Raw genomic sequence first — 25,317 nt, 5'->3', positions numbered from 1 at the left:
CGATACTGATAATAATATGAATGCATTAAAACCATTCCACATAACTAAATCACGAAAATTGATATTTTAGGGTTTCTTACATGCGTCGGTAGAAAAAAAAGTTATTACATAAGTTACATTTGACAATTCTTTTATTTTTATTGACGCTAGCAACAGAAAAAAAAATGTTTATTTTTTTTTAAGGTATCTATTATCTTTTGTATTACCTCGATGGTCATACGTAAACACTATACAAACCTATTATAGAAAATAAATTTTTAGTCTTTGTAAACCTGACACACATATTATAATAATGAGTTATAATATACTCATATTATAATTTTAAAGCTTATAATGAGCATTTCCGAATTAAATTTGTCATACACGTGATTTTAAGCGTAGTCGTTTTCATTGAAGTGGGCGTTCAGTGTAGGTAGCCATACTTGAATATATATGCTCTAGCAACATATTTTTTTTGAAATTAAAATAATTATTGTTATTTTAACACATTTCTATTTTTTAATAAATTAAAATTAAGCATTATTGAATTCAGTACACTGAATCAACCAAATAGAATGAACGCAATTTAAAAATAATAAATATATCGAAAAATATTTCAAACATTTTTTTACGTGTAAATATGCAAATAAAATATACACCGTACTTTAGATCACCATTGTTTAATTTATCACAAGCCACAAAACTATGGCCTACTGATATATATATATGTAAATTTTGTGTGTGTATTTAGTATTTGTATTAACTATTAATACTAAATTTTTATTATTTTTTTCTTTCATGACGGTTAGATGCAAATATCATTTATATAGCCATTTACGCTAACACTTGTCGTTTATTTATAAATTTAGTCTTTCAATACTGTACTCTTATCCTTTGAAATGTTACTTATTTATTCTATTATTTTAATTTAATATATATCTATTATTACTATTACTATTATTATTATTATTATTATTCCGTCATAACTTCGAATAATGAAATGAGTTAATATTAAATACAACGAATTTGTTAGTTCACTTAATATTTATAGCGCGTATCATAGAAATCATAATAATATACAAGCATTAATCCGAATAAAGTGTTAAAAATAATAAATAATATGTATAATAGTAATAAAAATAATACTAAATATTCATGATTTAGTGTGAATACAATGTAAAGGTTTTCAAGTTTTTCGCTTAAGACTTTTTTTAGACAAAATATTAATTATACACAAGAATAACCTTAAAATTCATTCATAAAAGACTTGGAATAAAGAGTATTTAATATATGCAGTTTGAGGTTATTTTATTTTTTATCGAGTCATGTTCCGATCTAAACTGAATGATGGATGATAAAGCAGCTGTGTTTGAGTTCAAAAGAAAAAAATGCATAAACTATAGGATGACTCCCTAGAATCATCTATTCACTATTATATTATATAGTTTGAGACGCTTAAGTGAAGAAACCGTCATATTTATCAAATAATCGTTTTTTCGTGGATACAATTGAAAAGCTTTTATCTATATTAGTTGCATTGCACTTGACTTTGTAGTCTTTTTTGTTCCTGCTATTCATTAATGATATAGGTAAAACATTTAAATAATACAACCATTTAAGGTTTACCGATGATCCGATAACGTGCACGAGTATTCAGTCCCCCGGGGATGTAATTAATAATTATCATACTTCAGTGTGGCTTGAATAATATGTAATGTGGTTAATGGATTGTTCATAAATATTCTGAAAGTTTGTACACAGTAATCGATTCTGATTTTATGAACGGCAGCGTTTTAATATTTTTGTGTAGTTTATTATGTCCTTCATTTTAAAGCTTATTATTAACACCAACACGATTTATTTTTAAGATATTTAAGATGGTGGGATTTTAAAAACATGCAATGATTATAGCGAACTTAGCAATCTCATTTGTTTTGAAGACTTATATAGTGCACTCGTAAGATAAATTCTTTAATATGCGTTTGTATAGAATTTATATAGAACTTTAGACAACAAAAGATCCGAAAAATAAATTGAAAAATATGTAAATATAATATTTTTTAAGAATGATGGTATTTCAATTACCTAGGTATATGACCCCAAAACTGCTAGGAATGGTCATGGTGCTTATTTTCTAGTACAAATGTCTAAAATACAAGAAAGTCCAATGATATGGAATTCATGCAAAAATGAATAACGGGTAAAATAGAATGTCCTATAAACTATACAACTATAACACGGCTAGGGGACTTCAAAGTCCCAACATTTAATGCCACTTGCCAGAACTAATTTTCCTTTCACAGTACCTAAACGGAATACTAATTATGCATTAAACAACCCAATAAATCGAATTGTTATTAACAATAAACAATCATCCAATAATGGTTTGATTCAATTATACGTTAGCTAAACTATATAATATTGTTTTATAATATTCTGTAGATGCTTAAATAATATTAAAATAATTATGCTATACAATATAGATATAAAGTTATCTGTGTCGTAAATTATTTCGTGATCTCAATATTTACTCTTTAATATCTAAATTAGAAATAAATTTCTATATTGAGTTATACACAATTACGTAACAGTAAAACACGATAATAATTTATATTTAACAAAAGATATTATATGAACGTTAACTCAGCATTACGAATTTTCCATAGAAGCAGGAGCAATCAGAGATGGATGAAACTCAGGACAACCGTGCAGTTGTCTAGTGCTATATCCTCGACGATAAAGACATCAAAACCAACGTTGCAGAGGGAGGACTCATTCATCAAACGGTTTTCCACACGGCAAGTGGCTGAAAAACAGGTAATAATGAAACGCTGAAAATTAATTATTTTTGTATTCAGTCATACCATATACCATATTTATTTTATAAATATATGCAGTGTACGGTACAGTGCGAAAATGTTTTTGTTAAAAGTACTCCGTTTTTAAAGACCCCGACGATATCTCCATATCTCGTTAAATACTGTCGTTTAATACTCCCCATCCATACCACTCTACAAATGTCTGTGAGTACTCCACAAGCCCTTTTACACTATTTCCGTATTAACCCTTCATCAGTGTGTTGGGATTTATTAAGCACCACGTGATAAGATTTTTCATGATAATACTAGTGATTGAACTCGATCAAATTTTTACCTATATGAAAATCTTCTTCATATAGTATCTTATTTATTGCAAAAATGTTTTATAGTTAATAGTAAAATTTATTTTCCTTGTAAAATGTTATTAAAATGTTACTAAAAATTATAATTTTTTTTTGTTGATTTATTTATTTGTTAACAATTGTTATTTAATTCAATTTTAATAAAAGTAAAACTATAACGTTGATTTTATGTAATTTCAAATTTTGGGGCTTAATAAATCCAAACACACCAAAGATGCAAAAAACGTCTACACACTAACGAAGGGTTAAAACTGGATAAATAACGCCTTCGTTTGAACATCATTGACTATGTACGTCACTCTTGTTCGACCTCTATTGCTGTAGCACAGTTCAAAGATCATAATTATTTGTGTCCATCAAACAAGGCAAAACAATGGTAGATAATGATAATATATAATATCTCGAAACACAACAACACGATATATTGCGTGAATCGCATATTGCTATTGTCCACTTGTCCGGTGCCCGAATTATTGAAAAAAATAGAATCAATACGCTTTTTTTTTGTTCATTTCAAAACTATTAGTATTCTATCACGTACTATAATATAAATAAAAATATACGGTTCACGACATGATAATAATATGTATTATGGTGTGCATGTACTAATATGTTTACATTAGTATTACACCCGGCGTCATGGTTATGCAATATTGCTACTCATATTCACATGTTATTTGCTTAACAGATTTAAATATTATCGGAATTCGTAAAAAATATATTTTTACAATATTCCATTAATATAACATTTTGTTAAACGTTATTGTTTATACGAACATAAACTATCATATAATAATGATTATAATATTGTGTATAATCAAAGTATTTATATTGCAATAATAGTCTTCAGAATTTAACGTTTTAACAATTAATATAAATTTTAAATGAATTTACCATATTTGTTGCGGCGGTTGTTAAAGATAATTATCCAAAATTATTATTTGCATCTAATTGCATTATACCGCCACTTAAAATAGAATTTATTACAATTCAAGTAAAATTTGATACGAATGTTTATCATTTCAAAATAATTTTAAATAATCAATACAAATTATAAAACTTTGTTGACATGCCAATTGATGGAAAAATACATTGAATGCAATTAGAGTACCATCCTAATGCAACGACGAGTTTTCAAATCCAGTGAACTGTCACAATAAAACGTATTACATTTTATTTTAAGTTATGTAAGTCATCCAATTAAAAGTGAAGGTATCAAACTGGATAAATGTCATCAATGTTCAAATATCAAAATATAACATATGTTATTCGATCCAATTTACCTTTTTCTTCCTACATTTTTCCTTGTATGTGTGTGTGTGTGTGTGTGTGTATGTATCATCATGCATCAGATATTTGAAAAGAAGTTTTACGTAACCTTTGCATACAATTGAACATAATGTACATAGAATGATATCCTATACCATGTTTGTCCCTGTTAATAAGTTTTTCGAGTATTCGATTTTTTTTTAATTTTTATCTTATAAAATGACTACTTGAATGTATTATATAAAAATATTTCTGAGGATTCTTTAAATTATGTGGTATATAAACATATATTATATATTAATAGTTTTCATTAAGTTATAAATAACAGAAGAAAATTTAATTGATAAATTGAGCAAATGTTATGTGGCACAAACAATTAATTAATTTAGTACTTAACAAGTACTATTTGTTAAGTAAAACAAATGATTATAAAAAACAAACAAACAAACTGCACAAAATTGGTACAATAAGTAAATGCGTTTAAAAAAATAATCATAGTAAAAATATTTGGTATTACAATATAGTTGTATCCAAAAAATGATGTAAATTGAAAATATATGTTTGCATTATCCAGTTACTTTGATTATAAAATAAAATATATTCACATCTAGAGCTATTTACATACGTAGGAATGTTTAGAAGGCGTATTATACAAATATTATATCTTGTTTAAACATTAAATTACAATAAAATTATCATATACTAAAATAATATGGTTTGTTATTATATTTAATATACACTATGTAATATTGTATCATACTTAATGCGTAACTAATAAATACCTCATATATAATGGTAAGAATAATTACAAACAATGATTAAACAATGCTTTTATCACAATATTTTTGACAGTTTACCTATTTCTTTTTTTAAATTCGATTTAATTTCCGTTACATTCTCTGATAATAGAATTTATTGTAAATCAGACAATTTTAAGTATATTACAACTTTTTAATTTTATTGTATTGTTGTGTTGTTGTATTGTAGAAACTATTATAATTTATGTCGTTGTATATTATTCAATTAAATATATAACAAATTATAGAATATAGTATTAATATCTATACGTTTCCAGCTATAGAATTACAGTGGTTGCATATTTTTTTTAATACTTTTTAGAAATAAAATTGTAATTAACTTTTAATAAAATTTTATCAACAAATGCTCGAGCTTTTATACTTGTTTATGAACTATAATATTGTCATAAAATATTTTTACTTTATGTAACAATAAAATTAAAGCCCAAAAAATTTTCAATTACTTTATATTTATAGAAGTATGAATTAAGAAAAAATTACACAGTCGCATAGTTGATACATACGTAATTCCTATATTTTTAGGTAAGATATTTGATCCATAATCGATATCCACTCTGAGCACACATAAAACTTTAACATTTAATTTTAACATGAAATCAATATATTTTTCTAATATAAATTATCATAATCATATTTTATTTCCAAGAATTAAACTATCAGTTAAAAAATTAAGAATAAGAAATATATTTATAAAAAACGACAGCACAAAAGTTATAAGTTTTAATTAATTTAATGATAAATTTGATTTATCTACTTATTAAGGAATATAGCAAAGTATAAAATATAAAAAAAGTTTTTTTTTTATATTTTAAATAGAAACTCTATTATACAATATATTAAATCGTTCTTTATTAAATTGTATTACAATTTTAAAAATAACAATCCTTAAAATATTTTATTTATTATATTTTTATATTTATGACACAAAATAAAATAACCTCTAGTTTTTAAAACTAATCCTATAAGATTCATAGATAATAGAAAAAAAATTAAAACATAAATGAATATCCAAATGTATACAAAATGATACAAGAATTGAATACTAGAAATATAAGATACTAGAAGAATAGGTTACTAGAAATGATAGCTGTGAGTTTGAGGTCTATTGGTACATTACTATATCATTCGAATAACATTTCTAAATCAATCTAAAATTGGTAAAGATTTTATTGAAAATAATGCTATGTTAATAGTTTTTTTTTTGTTTTTCTGTTGCTATTTTTACGATTTTTTCAAAAAATAACTGAAAATTAGGTATGAAATTTAAAAAATACTCTTTTAAAGGAAAAAATGCAAGAAAGCAATCTTTTTAAGTGCTGTATAGACATTTTTTTTTAATACTATAAAAAAGAGTTTTTCTAGTGTTAAAAAAAACTTATTTATCATTGTTAATCCAATACCTGCGATACTCAGAATCTATGTAAATTGCTAAACTATCTACATTTTTATGACTTGGATACTTAAATAATATTATAATATCGTTAGATATTCGTTTAATTTCAAAATTAAATAAGTCATTGTATATTATTTTCTCCAAAATTTTAGTGTTGGTACTTTCTTATAGTATTATATACATTATTTCTTAAAAATGTATACAGATAATATTCCTCGGGAATTTTAAACTGTATTCATTATCAAACAAACCATTTAATTACTTTAATTTATTAAATTTTAAACATATAGTATAAGAAATAATAACATAAATATTTTAAACTCTAATATGACTAAAAGTAAATAGAAAATTAAAGTTCCATAATTATATAAACATGCAAAGAAAATGATAAAAGTAATGAAGTTGTACACAATATAAAAATGTAGCATTATTATATCGATCATCGCAAAATGAAGAAGTATGAAAAGTGTTTTCATTAATTGAAAAAAGACAGATTTTTAATCAATTTATTATAATGGATTAAATATACATTATTTAAACATATTTTTCCATTAAATAAGTAACATATAAAATAAGTGTATTAAGATTTTATTTTATTTTTTTTTTTTTTTTTTTTTGTCATAACTTATAATATTTTTATTTCTTAGAAACGAAAATATTATTTAAACATAGGTTAACCATGGCTATATCAATCTAATCATCTGAAACATAAAATGAAAGAAATATAGAGATATATAATATTGAATTTTTTTTCTTCTTTTTATAATATTTAAAAACCCTAAATTTAAAATTACTGGTTAGCAATCTTTTATAGGATTTTGAAGATTGAATTATTACGATTTTTAAAATTAAAAATTTATTATATTATTAACTGAAATTTCATATAGGTTATGACATTTTCTTAGTTTTAAGATTTGGATATCATATATTCAACAACAAATTTTCAGCATTTTTTATCATTATTCCTGTTAATTATAATATTATACGTGTTTAAGTAATTTTAATATTTTTAGCAATGTCATAAAAATATTATAATAGTGTATAGTAAAAAATAGCTAGCTTTACTTAAAATAGGTTTTTGGTTTGTGATGATTTATCATCGTATTCAAATAAGTACAATAATAATGCGCCTCTATACTACACCGAGATGAACGAGGGGATAACGAATGCCTCTATTAAGCTCAGTCTCTGTATTCAGTCTGCTTTTTTTTTACAATAAAATTTCTTTCTCAATATTCTACATAATATATATTATAAATATTACAACAATACATCGCACAGTTATCAGATACACAAATATTATGTTAGTGACTTGTATTATTTATTTTATAACAATATATACGTATACAATATACTTATATATATATTATGTATTTGAAATTCATTAAATGAAAAAACGTAATCAGTTTTAGTTAGATTTTAAATGCAATATTATAGGAGACGGTAATGTTTATATTGTTTTTTATCTTTTGTTAAAAACATATTTACTATTTTTGCGCTATATTAAAAATCAAAAACCTATAATATTTTTGTAAATATAATTTTTTATATTTTTTGTTTTTAATAGTTTACATTTTAAAACATATTTGAATAAAATTATTATTTTTTTTCTTCATAGTTTCTTCTTAGTTAAATATAAATCATAAATATATCTTATAACTTATATTTCATACTTTTTTATATTCATAAAAGGTCTTTTAAAAATATGTTTTTAGATTTGATATAATTGATAAGTTATTTATACTTAGAGACCTAGTTACTTGTAAATTGGATTTCAATATATCCAATTAACATTTTGAAAAATATTTTCAAACAGCTATAACTTTCAATAGTATTATTAATATATCTATATGATTTTCATGATAAAAATATAAATAAATAGAATTATTATTTATTACTTTTTTGTAAACGAAGCTAATTATTTCTTAGTAATAATATCATACTATAATCGTGTAGGATAAACTTGTATGAATTTAAATTTATTTTATTAGCTATCGTCTAAATGAATTGTAATAACGAGGATAAGTTTATAACTTAAATACAAATTAATATTTACTAACTAAATATTATTTATTTACAGTATCACGATTATTTAATAATATTTTAAAATGACCAAAAATTGTAAATTTTACTATCCCACTTTTTCTACATTATTAAATTAAAACATCCTATGTATAGTTGTATAGTTAAGAATTATTTTTACTACTTATTTTAATTATTTATACTATTAAATAACAAGATAAAGTAAATAATATCTATTCCTTGAAACAATGAATTAATTTTAATTTAATTTATTTTGTTTTATAAATATTTTAGAATTTATCGACGTATTTATAAGTTATACATCCAAAATAATAATTTAAATATTTAAAAAATCAAAGTAACAATTAATTAAAAAGTAAAAACATATTTTAAACTAAGAAAAACGTGTGTTATTTTTAAAGTTTATTGAATACCTTAATTTAATTTCCTTTTATTTTCATGGTCAATTTCAATTGCATTGTATATAAAGTAAAAATTAGCATTGGTGTGCTGTAATTTATTTAAATCACACAGATATTATATTATTCATCAATTGCGTTATTAAATTTATTTTTTACGTTAAAATTAATAGTATAGAATAAATAAAACACCTTTTTGCTCCGACACCACGATTAAAATTCTGCTTCTTTTTTTTCACATCAAAATCATGTGAATTAAAATTGATAACTAATTAATTTCTAAATTAATGAAACAAATATCTAATAATAATATCTGGGGACTGGAATATTGATTATTTCAATTACTTGCGTATATTTTATGGGCTGAAATGCTTTTTTACGGCTCATTTAGGTAATATATTGTGGTCTTCGTTGTTAAAAATCAATTTTACTATGTATATCTTTTGCGGCTTCCCTCCCATAAACGTAGGTGACTTGGAATTTCCGAGAAACTTTCTACTCCTGGATGTAATATACCTATAGTGCATTATAACTTTGCATCACAAAACAACTCTTAGCTCTAACTTCATTCAAGGTTTAATATGGTGTTGGCGTTTACGCTCAAGTCTAACGTTGTAATTAAATATTTTTACTTTATGTAGTACTCAGTATTTTTATTGGATGAAATTGTGGTGTGTTAACCAAAAATAATAAAAATAAACTTATACCTATCGGACTCTTGTCTGAACCAAGTATAATATTTCACACAGTCTGATTTTGTGGGCTCAGAAAGAAGTCATCATTTTTCTAAAAACGAACGAAACCGTCGTATATCCGCTCATCCTTCCCCTATCATATCCAACTTTTATGCGTACAACTTCTATGTCATTCCGCCTATCGTGCAGCAGTATTGTCGAATTTTGGATAACAGCCAATATACATTTTATCCTTTTCACGTGTATACAACGAAAACATCCCTTTGGGGACTGTGATTTAAACCACGATTATGATGAAACGCTAGTAGGGCTCTGAGAGAAATTTAGTCTTTGCTTACCTCTTTGCTTTTACAAAAGCTAAATATTACTTCCCATGAACTTAAAGTTGGGTTAGGTTTAAAGTCACATGATAAAATTGATTTTTTTTAATCTTGGTTCATCATTGTTTTTAATCACGATCATACTCAATTTATTCATTATACGCTCACTAATCGAAAAACCATATTGATTTCGCAGTACTCCTGAAATTTTAAATCAATATACCCGTAGCTGTTGATAGAATTTATATGATCAGAATATTTTATATGGGCTTTTTTAGTATCTACCTATTTAATGACGGTGATCAGTACAAATTCTAATATATCAGTATAAAAAAAATTTTATTTTTATATAACCTTTTATTTAAATCAAAAATTTGTTATCACCATTAGACATTTAATATAATAATTATTGATTTGTGAAGTTTATCACATACATGTTTGCAATTAAATTCGACTGCACTAAAAATGTTATACCCAGTGACGTAGCCAGGATTTTTTAGGGGGAGGGGGGGGGGGGTATAATAAAATGTAACTAGTAAAGGATTTCACACTCCCTGAAATGTACTCATTAAATAAATTATAATATTATGTTTAACTTTTAAGTATATATTTAAATAATAGTAATAATAATAATAATAATGATAATATAATTTTTTTCCTTTTTTTATAAATATATTAAACAAAAAAAAATAATAAAATAAAAATTATTATACAATAACAAAAGTGTTTAATAACATATTATGTTTAAGATAAAGTTTATCTTAAACCGTGGTAGTGTGTGAATACGGCATAACAGAATACATTTTACCATGACCAAATGATTGTATTCCTATATTATAAACATTATTAATATTTTTGATATAAATACGGCCGAGGGGGAGGGGGGATTAACACCCAAAACCACCCTCCTGGCTACGCCACTGGTTATACCCAATAACTTAAATAACTTACTCAAGCTTCTACCAAAGCACACGAATGGTAATAATCGTTCGTTGAGACACATTCGCAGCTTTTATTATATAAGTAATTATTTACTTAAATTCTTTAGGCACGTCGTATTATTTTCTCGTGTTAATTGTATATTACACATTATAATATACAAACAAAGAAATGCATACTAACCTAATCTAACAATAAATTCTATACTCGTTTCGTCTAAAGTTTAGACCTCAAGTACTAAACACAATTTTTTTTATAAAATCCAGATTAATTACTAACATCGAATGGGCGAACGTATAGGTCGTTATTTATGACATAGGCAATCGTACATAAATTGTTATATTTTCGATATTAAATATTGCTATTTTTATTAATTTCGTAACACATAAATACAGAATATGAATGAAGTGAAACGAATATGTTTTAAAGCCTAAAATTTAATGGAATCAATTTCCCATATACACACTGTAAAAAGTATTCTATATTCTTGAGACAGTGGCCTACGATACCATGGAGTATAAATAAATAATATATAAATGTCCTTTGCTACTTAAATTGGCCTATCAAATAATCGATAACCTATACCATAGTATATATCATAAAGGATTTCATAATATATATTAATATATATATCGCAACATCACGTTGTATAAAACATTATAGAACAAATAACTTAATAAAAAAATAAAAGGATATTAGTATACTCATTGATAAAAATATAATAGTGAAACAATTATTAGCTTAATATTTAATATTATATTTTCTTTAATATTGAATAATGATATTTGAGTCTATTCAAACAACACAGTTGAGCAATCAAATTATTATGAAAAAATTAATTTATTAAATCACTATTAAACAATAAAAAATAGGTACTTTCAATGAATTTAAATTTTATAATATTTTATAAAATTCTTACATTATACAATGAATAATTCAATAATATATATGTTTCAAATTTTAAGATTCATATTCCCCTTTGATATTATTATTATATTATACATTTAAATATATTTATATGAATTTTAATTTCGTAAATATCAAGTCATTCCGTAGTTGTTTCGATAAATTTAAGTGCTTTTTTTCTTAATTTATTATATATATTTTCTTTTTTTTAATATGTCACAAAATATACTAATATTTCTTAAATTTTTATACATTTTAATATTAAATACTTTCAAATGCAAATTACTGAGTTATACAGCCATTTTTTGGAAAATAAAAATAAACCACACGGAGTATTTTAAGCACATTATGTGAGCATGATCATAAATTAAAATACTTTTTTTTTATATTACTATACTAGGCTCAATTTAATATTATATATTTTAGTTGGATATTCTAATTTCTGCTAGCTCAATTATGTTACTTCTATGTTATTAGTATAATAATTATAATATTATGATACTCATGATTTAAAATAACAAGTTATCTACTATGTCTTTTTCAATAACCTTTTTTTTTTTTATCCTCATTATAATATTATATATTATCTCTATGGTTCAATAAAATTATAATTATAATTTCATACAATATTATTTTCTTAATTTTTCATTAAATATAAAATAAAATATATTAATCAATCATAAATAGTATATTGAAAAAGAATAACGACTATTGGTTAAAAAAATACAAATGCATATAGTTTGTAGATAAATAGGTAACAACCGTGAAGTAATAATCAAAGCTATAACTATGTTTGAAGATGTATTGGTACTCTCAGAATAATTATTAAATGATTATTGTTAAAATTGAAGTAGGTACTTATTTTAATTATAATTTCTGTTTCTAATTTTATCATAACTTAAAGTTTTTCACAGGCAATAAATAAGCAATAATTATACAAATTTGTTAAATTTAATTAAATGAATAAGTTAAAACTATAAACCATATACTTAATAAATATAAAAACATAAACATTCTAAAAGATAAAATAAATTCGTATATAGATATGTTTTATGGATTTTCAACAAAAATGAATTATAAATTTAATTTTCGAGAAATCAATACCCTATAAATAAAACTGCTGCATAATCTAAAAAATAAACTCTTAAATCATTACAATTTTATGGTAAACGGTTCTCAAGAAGATTTATAGGTGACATAAAAATTTAAAATGAATTATATTTCGTTAGCCTCACGTGGAATATTTCATCATGTATTATACGGTTTTCTATGTTAAACAATTTTTAAAGTTAATATTTACGTATTTTATTTATTATCGCAAAGAATTATATGCCACTAGACTTCTAATTAAGAGTCAAAGGAACACCTGAATCTTTTAGGTTTAATTAAAAATAATTAATACCTAATTAGAGTGATACATTTAACTTAAAATTTATATAACTTTTAATAAATCAAGAAGTACTAATTAATTTAGAGTTTAAGGATACTAATGACCCAAAATCCTTTACTCTGGTAACACCAATAGGGGTATATCAGTAGATAATATTTTTCGTGTTTTAACATTAAAATTAAAACATATTTACAATATTTCAAGCAATTTACAAACTTTTATAATTAGTGTTTCATCAAAATTAAATTACTTTCATACGATTCATATAAATATATTATGTATTATATTATATTGCACATTATAAAAAGACAGTTTCAAATTCCTTAAAAATCTAATTTTTCATTTTAAAATACAGAGAGTAAGATGTTACAAGTTATTCATTATTTAAAAATACATATATTTTTTTAATTTTAAACTTAAAATTATATTTAAGCAAGTAGAACAGTAATAATAAAAGAAAAAAATATACGTCAGTAAAAACTTAAACTTGTTATCGTAATTTCTGCAATTAAAATTAAATGAATAAAAGTTTTTGGTATGTTTTTCATTTCATTAAAAATAATATGCATTTTCCACAAATTCTATTTATTTTTTTCGTGTATAAAATAATAATGCAATTTTTTCTCACAACTCAAGTATATTTCTGTAACATCAATATAGAAATTTCTCAGTGACATATTTTATTAATAACAAACAATAAAATTAAAAATATTGATGTTTACTAGTATAGTTTGATGGTATACTTGAATAATACAAGATATATTTCATTCAGTTTAGTACATTGTAGTAGTCATACAAAATTAAAATATAATATACATATTTATACAATAACTATTGATTATACAAACTAAGATTAAAAGTCTCCTAACATATAAACTATACTAAAAATATTTTAAATTTTTGAACCTGGTTAAAAAATAACTAACAAATCGATTTTCTTTTTTTTTTAATTCTTACTATATCAATAAACGTAAATATCTTGTATAATAATTCATTATAGCTGATACAACAAACACTAGGTATTTTAGAAATAATAGATAAGTTAAAGACAAATACATTATTCTATTTTTTATTATTATATTTATTATATTTCTAAGAATTATTTTAATGTATTGCAAAAAAATCATGTTCCTCTCATTTGAAGAAGGAGTTGTTACAAAAATGTTAATATATTATTATAATACATACATTTTTATCTTTCATAAATATTAATAATATTAATATAATATATTATAGTTTATAAACATTTCTTTGAAGGTATCTAGTAAAAACTAAAATTATCTATTGTGCGAGCATATTCAAATGAAAAATGTATAATATATACGTATTTTTTACGTGTATAGTATAAAATTTAGATACATTTCTAGTAACCTAAAGCGAATTTATTTTAAATTACTTAAACCACGCTATTTTTTGCTATAACTGTTAATTATTTGTAAAAACGGGATATTTTAGATTTTAATTGTTCCGAATAATGTATTCATTTTACAATGATAAAATATACTGATTAAAAATTAATGCAGCATAAATGATTAGATTTTAGTTTCAATATTTTTTTATTTTTTTTTTTTTGGTAAGAAAGTAAATCTATAGTTAATACTTATAAAAGTTAAAAGTAAAAAATATCCAGAATTTTTCTAATTTATTTGGAAAAACAAAAATAATTATTATACTTGCAAATCTATTCATATCGTTCAACATAGTTAGGCAGTATTGACTCAAAATATATTAAAAATAACAATAAATTATACATAAAATATAAACTATTAAGATAATTAAATATCAATAATAAAATAAATGCAATACTTTCAGAAAAAATTAAATCAACCTTGTTGAAGTAAATGTTTATTGATTAAAGACAATATTAAATTTAATTATATTATTAATAATAATTATAATAAAAATAGATCAACAATAAGAAAAACATGCATTACATCTATATTGTCTAAAGGGCAAAGATAATTACAACTGAGGGTCACAGATAGAAAAATGACCAAACACATTATGGTTTATAGGATTTCATAGATCATTCACAATATTATTCTTTGAATAGATATTTTTAAACAATTTTATGCTAAAAAATTACAATATTACTCATTTTTCAGACATGTCTCAAAGTGATACTTAATTGTGAAAATTATAGGTAGATATTATATTCTACTTTTTTCATATCACACAATGTTAAATATATTTTAACATTTTATTTTATTAATTTTACAATACGGCTAAATATATAACATTTTTAGAAGTTTAAATAAGTACCTATCATGTTACAACTTATTTTATAAGTTTTATTTCAACTTACTAAAATGCTCATACCTATATTCTTCAACTTTTTCGAATCACGTTTTACATTTTTGGCATTTTAATTTTGAATCTTATTTGATAACTTATAGAATAATACATTTAAACGATTGATATTCAAATATTTTAGCATGTATGTTAACTAACAGTTCATTAATAAAGTTAAAATAAGAATCTAAATTATTACATTTTTTCGAGTACCAATAATATTATAAAAATTAATACTAATAATATAATAATTCGTTAATGTTTATTAAATAATGATTAAAAATTATTTAAAACAAGTTTAATAATATTATTAATTTAGAATTTACATTGTATTATGGTGGATGTTTTGTGCATGGGACTATTTTATAGTAGTATTAACCTTGAGATTAAGTATTTATATTGTATTGATATTATTTTATTTTTTTCATGTAAGCGACCAGTTAAATAAAAAAATCTTAACTTCAATAAAGTTTAGTCATTTTAGATTTTAGGTGGTAAGCTATTAGTTTACTGACTTTTACAACAGCGTCCCATTGAAACTTTTTTTCTATAATAACATCCAAACATTGAAAATTGATCATAGATGATATCTTTAAATTTTTCTAGGTTTATTTCATATAAATGTTAAAAATTACTAAAAAATGAAAAAATATAAAAATTACTTTTATTTTAAAATGTACTGGTATAGTAGGTATAAAATAATATAATGCTAAAGATAAAACACGTCCTTAAATCAATTCTAGTCAACGATCCTTAATATATTTTAAATGAATTAATCATTAATTATATTACATCATAGTTATTATTTTTTATAAAGATGATTAAATTATTAAATTATTCCTTGACTTTTTTTAAAATTAATTTTATTTTTAATCTCCATAAATGTCAAATAAATTATTTGAATACTCAATTTTAAGCATATTATTTAAAAAATCCACAGTATTTTGACATCGTAAAGTGTGAAATTTGTTTTATTAACATTTAATAATTAAAACGTTTAATTTTTGTTTTGATATACTAAGTAGACACGCCGTGTCATTGTTTCATAATAAATACATGTGGTACATTTAGCCATTGTAAATATAAAGTATAGTGTATGTATGTATCAACCATCTTTAATGTTATTTTATTCGAATATAATGTAAGATGTATAATTATTGACATTGCAGAAAACCGTGCATAGTGATTGGTGAGTGGTGGGAAAATCAATAATATAATAATATATAGGTATGTTTAATGATATCCCAATAATAATATGATGTAAACATAATAAGAAAGCTTTGATAACTAAATAGTAAATATACATTAAGTTAGAGTATTATAATGAGTTATGCTAAGAATGTAATAGACGAAGGCAAACAAAAATAGTTATTTAAAACGATAATATTAATACGGAAAATGGCGGGGCTTAAAAAAAAATTAAAAACAATAATAGAAATACGCAAGAATTACTTTAATAAATAAACCACCTAGATCTCTGATTATTATAAAACATATAAGTAGATATTATTGTATAAAGTATTAAACGACTAAATCTGATCAGCCGATTGAAAACATTGAAGATATTAAAAAGAATATGCTTATGCTATATTATGATTTTTTTTATAAATTATATGCAATCTCACACGTTATTTGGAGCATAATATATATAATAGTAACCACTGCACAAATATTTAGATAAATAGATAAGAATCACTAAACTCGTATACTTACGTTTGTTGATTTACAAGCACAGGAAAGAAACTCTTAAATAATGGTTTTTTCTGTATCTGTCGTAAACTAGGTTCAAAATTTTGGGATATTGTCTCAAACGACGGTTTTCCCCGTTTGATTATTTTACTAGAAGTCTTGCAAAGTTTATTTATTTTAATCGTAGACAATTAAGTATACATCCGTATGAGTTTTTCATGGGTAAGGTAAGGTTTTTTTTTGAAAAATTCTGAAAGTTAAATCGATTTTTGATCCATCAATATCAATATTATAGTATAATATTATTGTAAAGTTAGCAAACAATATAGAACTGTGAGCAAATTGTGTTTAATGAAATGAAATTATCGCTCGTATTACTACCTGAAATTCTATTTCAGTCTCTGTAAAAATTACGCTAATCGCATAATGTAATGTCGAAGACATTACGTGGCATAATAAAACATATTTTGTATATTGTATTATCGTGTGTGCATACAGTTATACGGTGTATAATTGCGGTACAAAATAGGTACCTACTGCGCCAGAAATTCGTGAAAATCCACGATAAATGTGATACTCATATTAAATGGCGAACGAAACGTTTCGAATAAGAAATATAATAATATGATGTAAACTTTTCTTTTCATGCCGGACCATAGCCCTACGAACCCGTAATAACAATCTGTACCATAGAATATTGTGTACATAGTAGTTGGCGCGAACATGACTGTGGGGATAAGTATTCAGTGCGCAAATAGTCGATGAAGGGGGGGGGGGGAATAATGTTTCTATTAAGAAATTTGCGTTTTCAAGCACCGAACATAAATCCTCATACTCTGTGTAAATATAATATCATAATATGTATATTATGTAAAATATTATATAATATCGTGTATAATATCGAAATAAGATTCAACAGCGATGATACCCTAAATGTTTTAGGTTAGTTTTACTCGCTCGCACGTTCCAACTCCATCTTAAATACTATATTATATACGTTTCACAAGGTATGAACAACGTGTGATTCATTTCATTTATCGCGAAATGATTTGTCTAAAAATATTTCCCAAAACTCTATTCGGCTTGTCCAGCGGACACGGTACTCGCACACCCGACTGTAATCATTATGAATACGACGCGTGTTTATGATATACATATTACATACGTATATTATACTTAATATTCATTACTCATAAATCATTACCATAGATGTAACTGAAGGCAACCAAGTTATTTTTTTTAACTGAATCCTCCAGAACAATTTAAATATAATCGTAATTACACACATAGTGTTTGTCTATGTGAAATAATCGAACTATTTTAAAATGTCAAAAACAAAATAAAAAGTCTGCTTAGATTAATTTCCTAGATCTTAGGTGTAGGATTAATTTTATTATTTTAAGGTAAAATGTATAAGTTTATAACACATCATATTCACAACTTTATTTTTCTATCGAGTTTTATAAGACTTATTAAGTAATTTAAGTATTAGGAATAATTGTGTAATTTTACATTTTATAATACTGAGTAGTTCAATTTTTCTAAGCTGTTTGACTGCCCTGACTTCTTAAAACTGATCTACCTTAAATTGTTTATTAATAAATTTTAGATTTATTTTTATTTTTAATAATCACTAAAATAATAGCTAAACTTTATTTAGGGGATTGAGTCCCTCGACCTATCTATTTTTTCTTACCATCATTAACATGTGTACTTGTATAGTTTATACTATAATACTACATATACATATATATTTCAATGTATGTATATCAACTATGCGCAGAAATCTTTATGAAGTGGCTTATTAAAACGTGCATGTATATCTTAGTTTATTCTTAAAAGTAGCTGTATCTGTGCTCGCACGCGTGTATTGATCATGTGTGTGACAAATTATTACCCTCCTACTACAAACAACTACTTCTATTTTCCATCACCTACCTCATCGCATTTAATCACGACGTGACCAAATAAAATCGATCCATAGACGGCGTCAATACCATATTATATTCATTCATAATATAAATATCGTGTTTCTCGTGCGTCGCATAAGCACAATTAATACATTTATCTGACAATAGATTTCCCGGTCCATCTCGTTTTCGTGTTATTATTATATACCTACACATATTATACGGCATAGGTACAAATAAAACTTACATATTATATCATAGTCCACATTACCCTTCAATTTGTGTACTCAATATTATGCGTAAATATCCATTGGCGATGGATCATCGAGTTGACTTTATATATCTATACATACGAAAGTGCATACGTGTGCCATTCTGCTCTGCGGAGCGTAAACTGGTGTGCGATTCAAAGGGATATCAACGTGGGCGCGACTGCAGGGCATGTGTGCGTTACTGTATATATGTATATAATGGATAATATATTATGTTGATGCGTGAATCGTTCGGTGGCGGCAACAATGGCGTTGAAAACGAATACGAAAACAAAAGTCTTTTTCTAGTGAAAGCTGTCCAACTCTTTCCGATCGAAGGTAAACTTGCACTTTTAGTTTAATATAAAGATAGATATCGTGGACTTCACACGTCTTAAATAAAACGTATCACGTCACTTACTTACCAAATATATGATATAATGCATACATTTTGTGTGTTTGTTTATTTTTTTTTTTTCCATTGGTTTTGCGACAGTAAATTGATTGGGTCTTCCACGTAGAGCTTATACCGAATTGCTGCAGCGGAAAACCTCACTTTAAAAATATGTTCGAGCATTTATCAGTTTACTGACATTAAGTTATTATTCTCCAAATCAAATACATGTTTTGTTTTTACGTTCAAAATAATATTAATATAATAATATACATAATATTTATGCGATTTGGGTAATTTGTATTATTTATAAAATATATAAAACTCGTTAAAAAACAGTCTTCAGAAAAATGAACGTGACGTATTTGAATATATACCATATCATACTTACCAGCTAAACTTAAAATATTATACACAATTATTATAACAACCAACCTTATCATTTTTTTTTTTTTTTAAGTTATTAACTTTTTTAAATAATTACGAAACAAATGCTTTTTTAACATAACACTTTTGACTATGATACTGCCTTTTTTTTCGACCTTACAAATTTGTCAATAAATTAAAATGCTATTAATTTTTGTTAACTTATCTAAATTTTTTTCTTTTATAATAAAAATATTATTTTTTTTTTTTTAATTATTAATATTTTAATTATAACTTTGATGAGGTTTTTTGATAATAGATCATAAATTTTACAGCTAACGCGTTAAATTATTTTAAATTTTGAAAACTATTCGTAAATATTCCATGTCTGATAATTATATAGCTTATACATTAATGTTTTTATTTATCTTCGGATTCCTGTTATAAAATTAAAAATATAGGTTTCATACTTCCATTTAGAAATGAAAATAGTTGATAGTAAATTAACTGAAAACTTTAAGGGTATGTACAAGCACAATATCAAATACATTTAAAATTTCATATTTGTATATTTTAAAAAAACAGTCATTTTACATTTTGAAATTATGAATTTTCGTTGTAATAAGAATCATCCTGTACATAATGCAGGCCATCTCGTACAAAAAACAATAACATAAACATTTTCACTATTCGTTGGTTTTCTATTTTTATTTTTTTTTCCATTTTTACCGAGCTTAACAATTCAACTGTTGTATAGACATTAGTTTATTTTTTGTAGTATAACACGTATTTTTTTCTTATTTTTAATAGACTTTATGCATAAATGTATTTAAATAAACATGTTTTAAAATATGCACACTATTCGTCGTGTTCTATTTATTATATATAACGATAGCATCTTATAAACTTAATTTTTTTATTTGACCTATTTATTTTGAAACGGGCTTATAATTTTTGATATTTATATGATGTTTATATTCGAGGATTGTTTTTATTCTCAACATTCAAAACTCCAACTTTAATATTGTGCTATTTGTTTTTTGGAATCAATTGAAACGCTTCGCGTATCATATAATAATACATATATATATATATATATATATATATATATATATATCATATTATATAATCGCATACAAAGTTTCGTTTTGTCAAATTTAGCACTTATTTAGACTTTGTTCAATTATTATTATTTGTGGTGTCGTAACGCTATTGTAATTCGCACTATACAAACCGGAAAAGATAATTGTGTAACACAAACAGTAAAGAAACAACAGTTGTTTTTTTTTTCTAAAATAACACAATGCCGGGAAAAAAGGAACTGCAAACTTTTCTGGCTAAGTTTATTTAATTAGCATAAATTGCGTTCACAAAGCCACTACTACTATACAACGATTTTATATTATCATTACCACTGTTGGTAATGATTGCAAAGTTTCAATATGTTTTAGTTGTCGAGAAATTTGTTCGAATCAAAAATAAATTAGATATTAAATAAATATATACTACAATTATTGTTTGTTGTTGGCCGACTATTTCCATCAGTCTATCGTTTTGTATGGTGTGGCATTTATGCAATATTTATAATATTATGTAGCCTTAAATTCATTTTTCCCAAAACGAAAAAAGTACCTATCCACCCTTAGGTGTGTGTTTATATTATGCATTTCGATTTTATAGCATACCGCATATCATAATTAAAAATTATATTATATTTAATAAGAACCTATATTTTTTGTTATTCATAAAATTATAAGATCTAAATGACGTATAATAAAATATATTATATATATGACAGTTTAATAGAGAATAATATACCACTGGGCTTTTTAGTATTTGGATAAGGGAAAGAAATTGTCGAATAGTTACATTTTAGAATTAATTTAATAAGGCTAATAAGAATGGTTATGATATTAAGTTTTTAATTAATTAATTAATTAATTAAATAATATAAGGTTATTATTGCTCAAGCCTTCTTAGATGATTTACAATGATAGAGAAGATTTGAATGTGATATAGTGGTATGATTTTAAATATAGTTTCTGCGAATTTGAATAAGCGTATATTTTGACCATTTCTGAGAACTTAACTTAGAAATGTGAAAATCAGTATGGGAGGTGTGATTGAAAAACGCATGGAAGAGCAATAGTTATGATTCTGATGAATTCTGATTTAGACGTTAATTTTATTAAATTCAATACATCTATATAAGCTTAAAATAAAATGGGTGTACTCGAATATAAAAAAATAAGTACAGTTAATAAAATATTAAAATCTTTATGTGCGTTATTATTTCGTAAACTAATTTGAAATGTATAAAATATTAATATAAGATAGTTATTGTAATACTCGTATATTTTATATATTATGTTATTGTATTGTATTGATTACATCCAAGGAATTCCACTTGTCGAAACTACACAAAATGTACCTATAAATATATCTATATTTTTTTTGTGTTTTCTAATACAAATGCCAATGTTTTCCACTCGTATTCCTAGTATTCGATTTAAAATTTATCACGTTTTCCTCTACAAAATCCGAAATGCACAGAAACTATTTTTTTTTTTATTTTATTTTTTTTTTGTGGTTGATTTATTTGTGTGTGTTTTTTAATTCTATAGATTTATGGGTTTAATGATACATAGGATGAATATTAAATATTATACATATTAATGAGTGTATTCATTTTTTCGGAACACAAACGAATATTGAATGTATAATCACACCAATCGATTGGAAATAAAACATGAATATTTTTTATAGAAGATATTCGTAGAACTTCCTTAAAAAATCTTAAAATTCCGTAAGACGTTAAAATATACAAAGTTAATTTTAATTATTATTTTATACTTGTTATTTATATAACTATTTATTATTTTTGATATGATATATTACATATATACTGTGTAGTCATTTTATTATATTGTACCAATTTTCATTATTTAAAATGTACTTTTTACTGCGATTGATCTGAAAGTCTTTTTTATTACGATTCGATAATTTGTATGACACTGTTCAAATTCCTGATAAATAAATCTATCTCGAATGATATTTATCAGCTTTCAATATTTATAAATTTATAATTTATATTATTTATCTATATATCTTTGGTTTTTTTTATGAAATTTGTATTCCAATATACCTACCTCTGATTCTTCTCTTGCGCAATTCTTAATTATTTATATAAGCAACTTAATTGATATAAATACTATATAGCAGACTGCTCACTTTGTAAATTACCTTACTACACAGTTTACCGTTCAATACATTGGTACATACAATATAGTTTTTCACATAAAAAAATAGGACTGCATATTTTTCTTGGAATATGTTATTAATTTAAACGGTGTTTAAATTGTGTTATTAGTAGTCAATAAGCCATATTTCACAACTATAGATAAGTTCTATGTTGGTCTATCACTATACTGAACAACTGTAATTTGAAATATTTTAATAAGGCATAATATCTTACACTTTTTTTTCTGTATAGACTACTTTGAAAAAGTGGCTATTCTAAAATATCCAAAAATTAAAAAAATTAATTTAAATTTCTAGTTTTTAAATTTATGCCATGAAATCAAAAAAATTGTATTTATGACTGTAATAAAAAATACTTTTAGGTCTATTGTTTTGCTTATATAAAGTGATATAAGTTTTTAAGGATACGTTGTAATCAGTATTCAATATCTATGTATTATATTTACGTATACAAATAAATACGTATAGATGTTACTACAATATGCGTGTGCTAGTGTTATATTTTTTGTGTACGCATTTAATAATATTATCACGAATATGACAACGAGACTTTATACCCTTCATTACCATTACGATTAACATAATTGTATTTTATCTTTCGTACTCGTACCGTGTTTTAATAGTGTTATAATTATTTAATGAACACAGTTTGAATCAATTACGTATTACGTATATTGTATACTTGCTATGTTCATATATTTTACTATGGTACTTGTCCCTAAAATTTTGATGTTTTACAACGACTTTAATGATATTTTTTTGACCTATATGTGGGCGACGGTTTATTTTAAACTCTCGTTCCTCAACCTGCATCAATGTCTGTTGACAATTAATACATCGTTTTGGAGTGTTTTATTATATTATTTATACGAAATAATTAAAACTATGAACAAATTGTTTACTTAATACATTCTGCAAGATAAATACCACCGAATAAGTACTATGGACATTAATCATGATTACATAATATTATAGTGTAGGATAATAATTTTATATGAACTTTTGTCACTTGTGAATCCTCTTATAATAATTTTTACGAAATTAAAAACTCTTTCATTCTTTATTAGGTATTTATTTTTTCGTTTATTTTTCCTTTTAACAAAGTATTATCGGATTACAAACTAGTAGCAGTGTTTCATATTTCTTTCTTTGAGGAATTAACTTGAAAGATAACTTTGCATCACTATGTTGGTACCTGGTTAAGTACCTATATAATTATAATTTTGTACAGCATTCTTGATTTCACTAGCAACTATCAGGTTTATTTTGACATTCAAAGCAATCGGTAAACTATAAAAACTTAAACACAAAAAAAACTAAATTTAAGTCAAACAACTTTTTCTATAACTATTTAAAGACAGTCATTGTCGAATAATTTATGCCAAATAAAATTTTCGTCAATAAATATGTGTTGAATAAAATACTAATTTAACAAAATATTTATACATTTAATATACTTTCCTTTTGCTCTTCAAAATTTTACTAATTAAGTCATTAATTAATTTAAGTATACGAGTTTATATCCCAATCTGAATTCAACGTTTTTATTAGTCATCACTGTTATACTCTTTGATTAAACATTTGCCATTTTATAAGATCTCATAATTTCCGTGTAATTTATAATTATTAACAATTCATCACGACTCTTCTATAGGAATAATATTAATTCTATTTCTTGAAAACTATGTGTTTTTATTAATACCATTGATATCAATTTATTTTTTTTTTGTAGTATGAAGTTTAATTAATGTTATTCTTCTAATGGCTTATACTTTATATAGACTAAGTGTTTTTATTAAACTTAATTGTAATTATTTATTATA

The 25,317-nt window shown here is 23.8% G+C and overlaps 1 protein-coding gene across 3 annotated transcripts in view; it reads left to right on the top strand.

Annotated features, from left to right (window-relative positions):
* Positions 1 to 25,317, top strand: part of LOC112597001 — a 113,701-nt gene that overhangs the window by 56,099 nt on the left and 32,285 nt on the right. For 2 of the 3 annotated variants that reach the window (XM_025342899.1, XM_025342901.1), the window contains one exon: positions 2,646 to 2,796. In XM_025342899.1, coding sequence (XP_025198684.1) covers positions 2,646 to 2,796 — 151 coding nt within the window. The remainder of the gene's footprint in view (positions 1 to 2,645; positions 2,797 to 25,317) is intronic. The other variant, XM_025342900.1, reaches the window with a different exon arrangement.

Source organism: Melanaphis sacchari, unplaced genomic scaffold, assembly GCF_002803265.2.
Source record: "Melanaphis sacchari strain LSU unplaced genomic scaffold, SCAv2.0 Contig36_pilon_pilon, whole genome shotgun sequence".
Lineage (NCBI taxonomy): Eukaryota > Metazoa > Arthropoda > Insecta > Hemiptera > Aphididae > Melanaphis > Melanaphis sacchari.
This window is presented reverse-complemented; position numbering and strand designations above follow the sequence as displayed.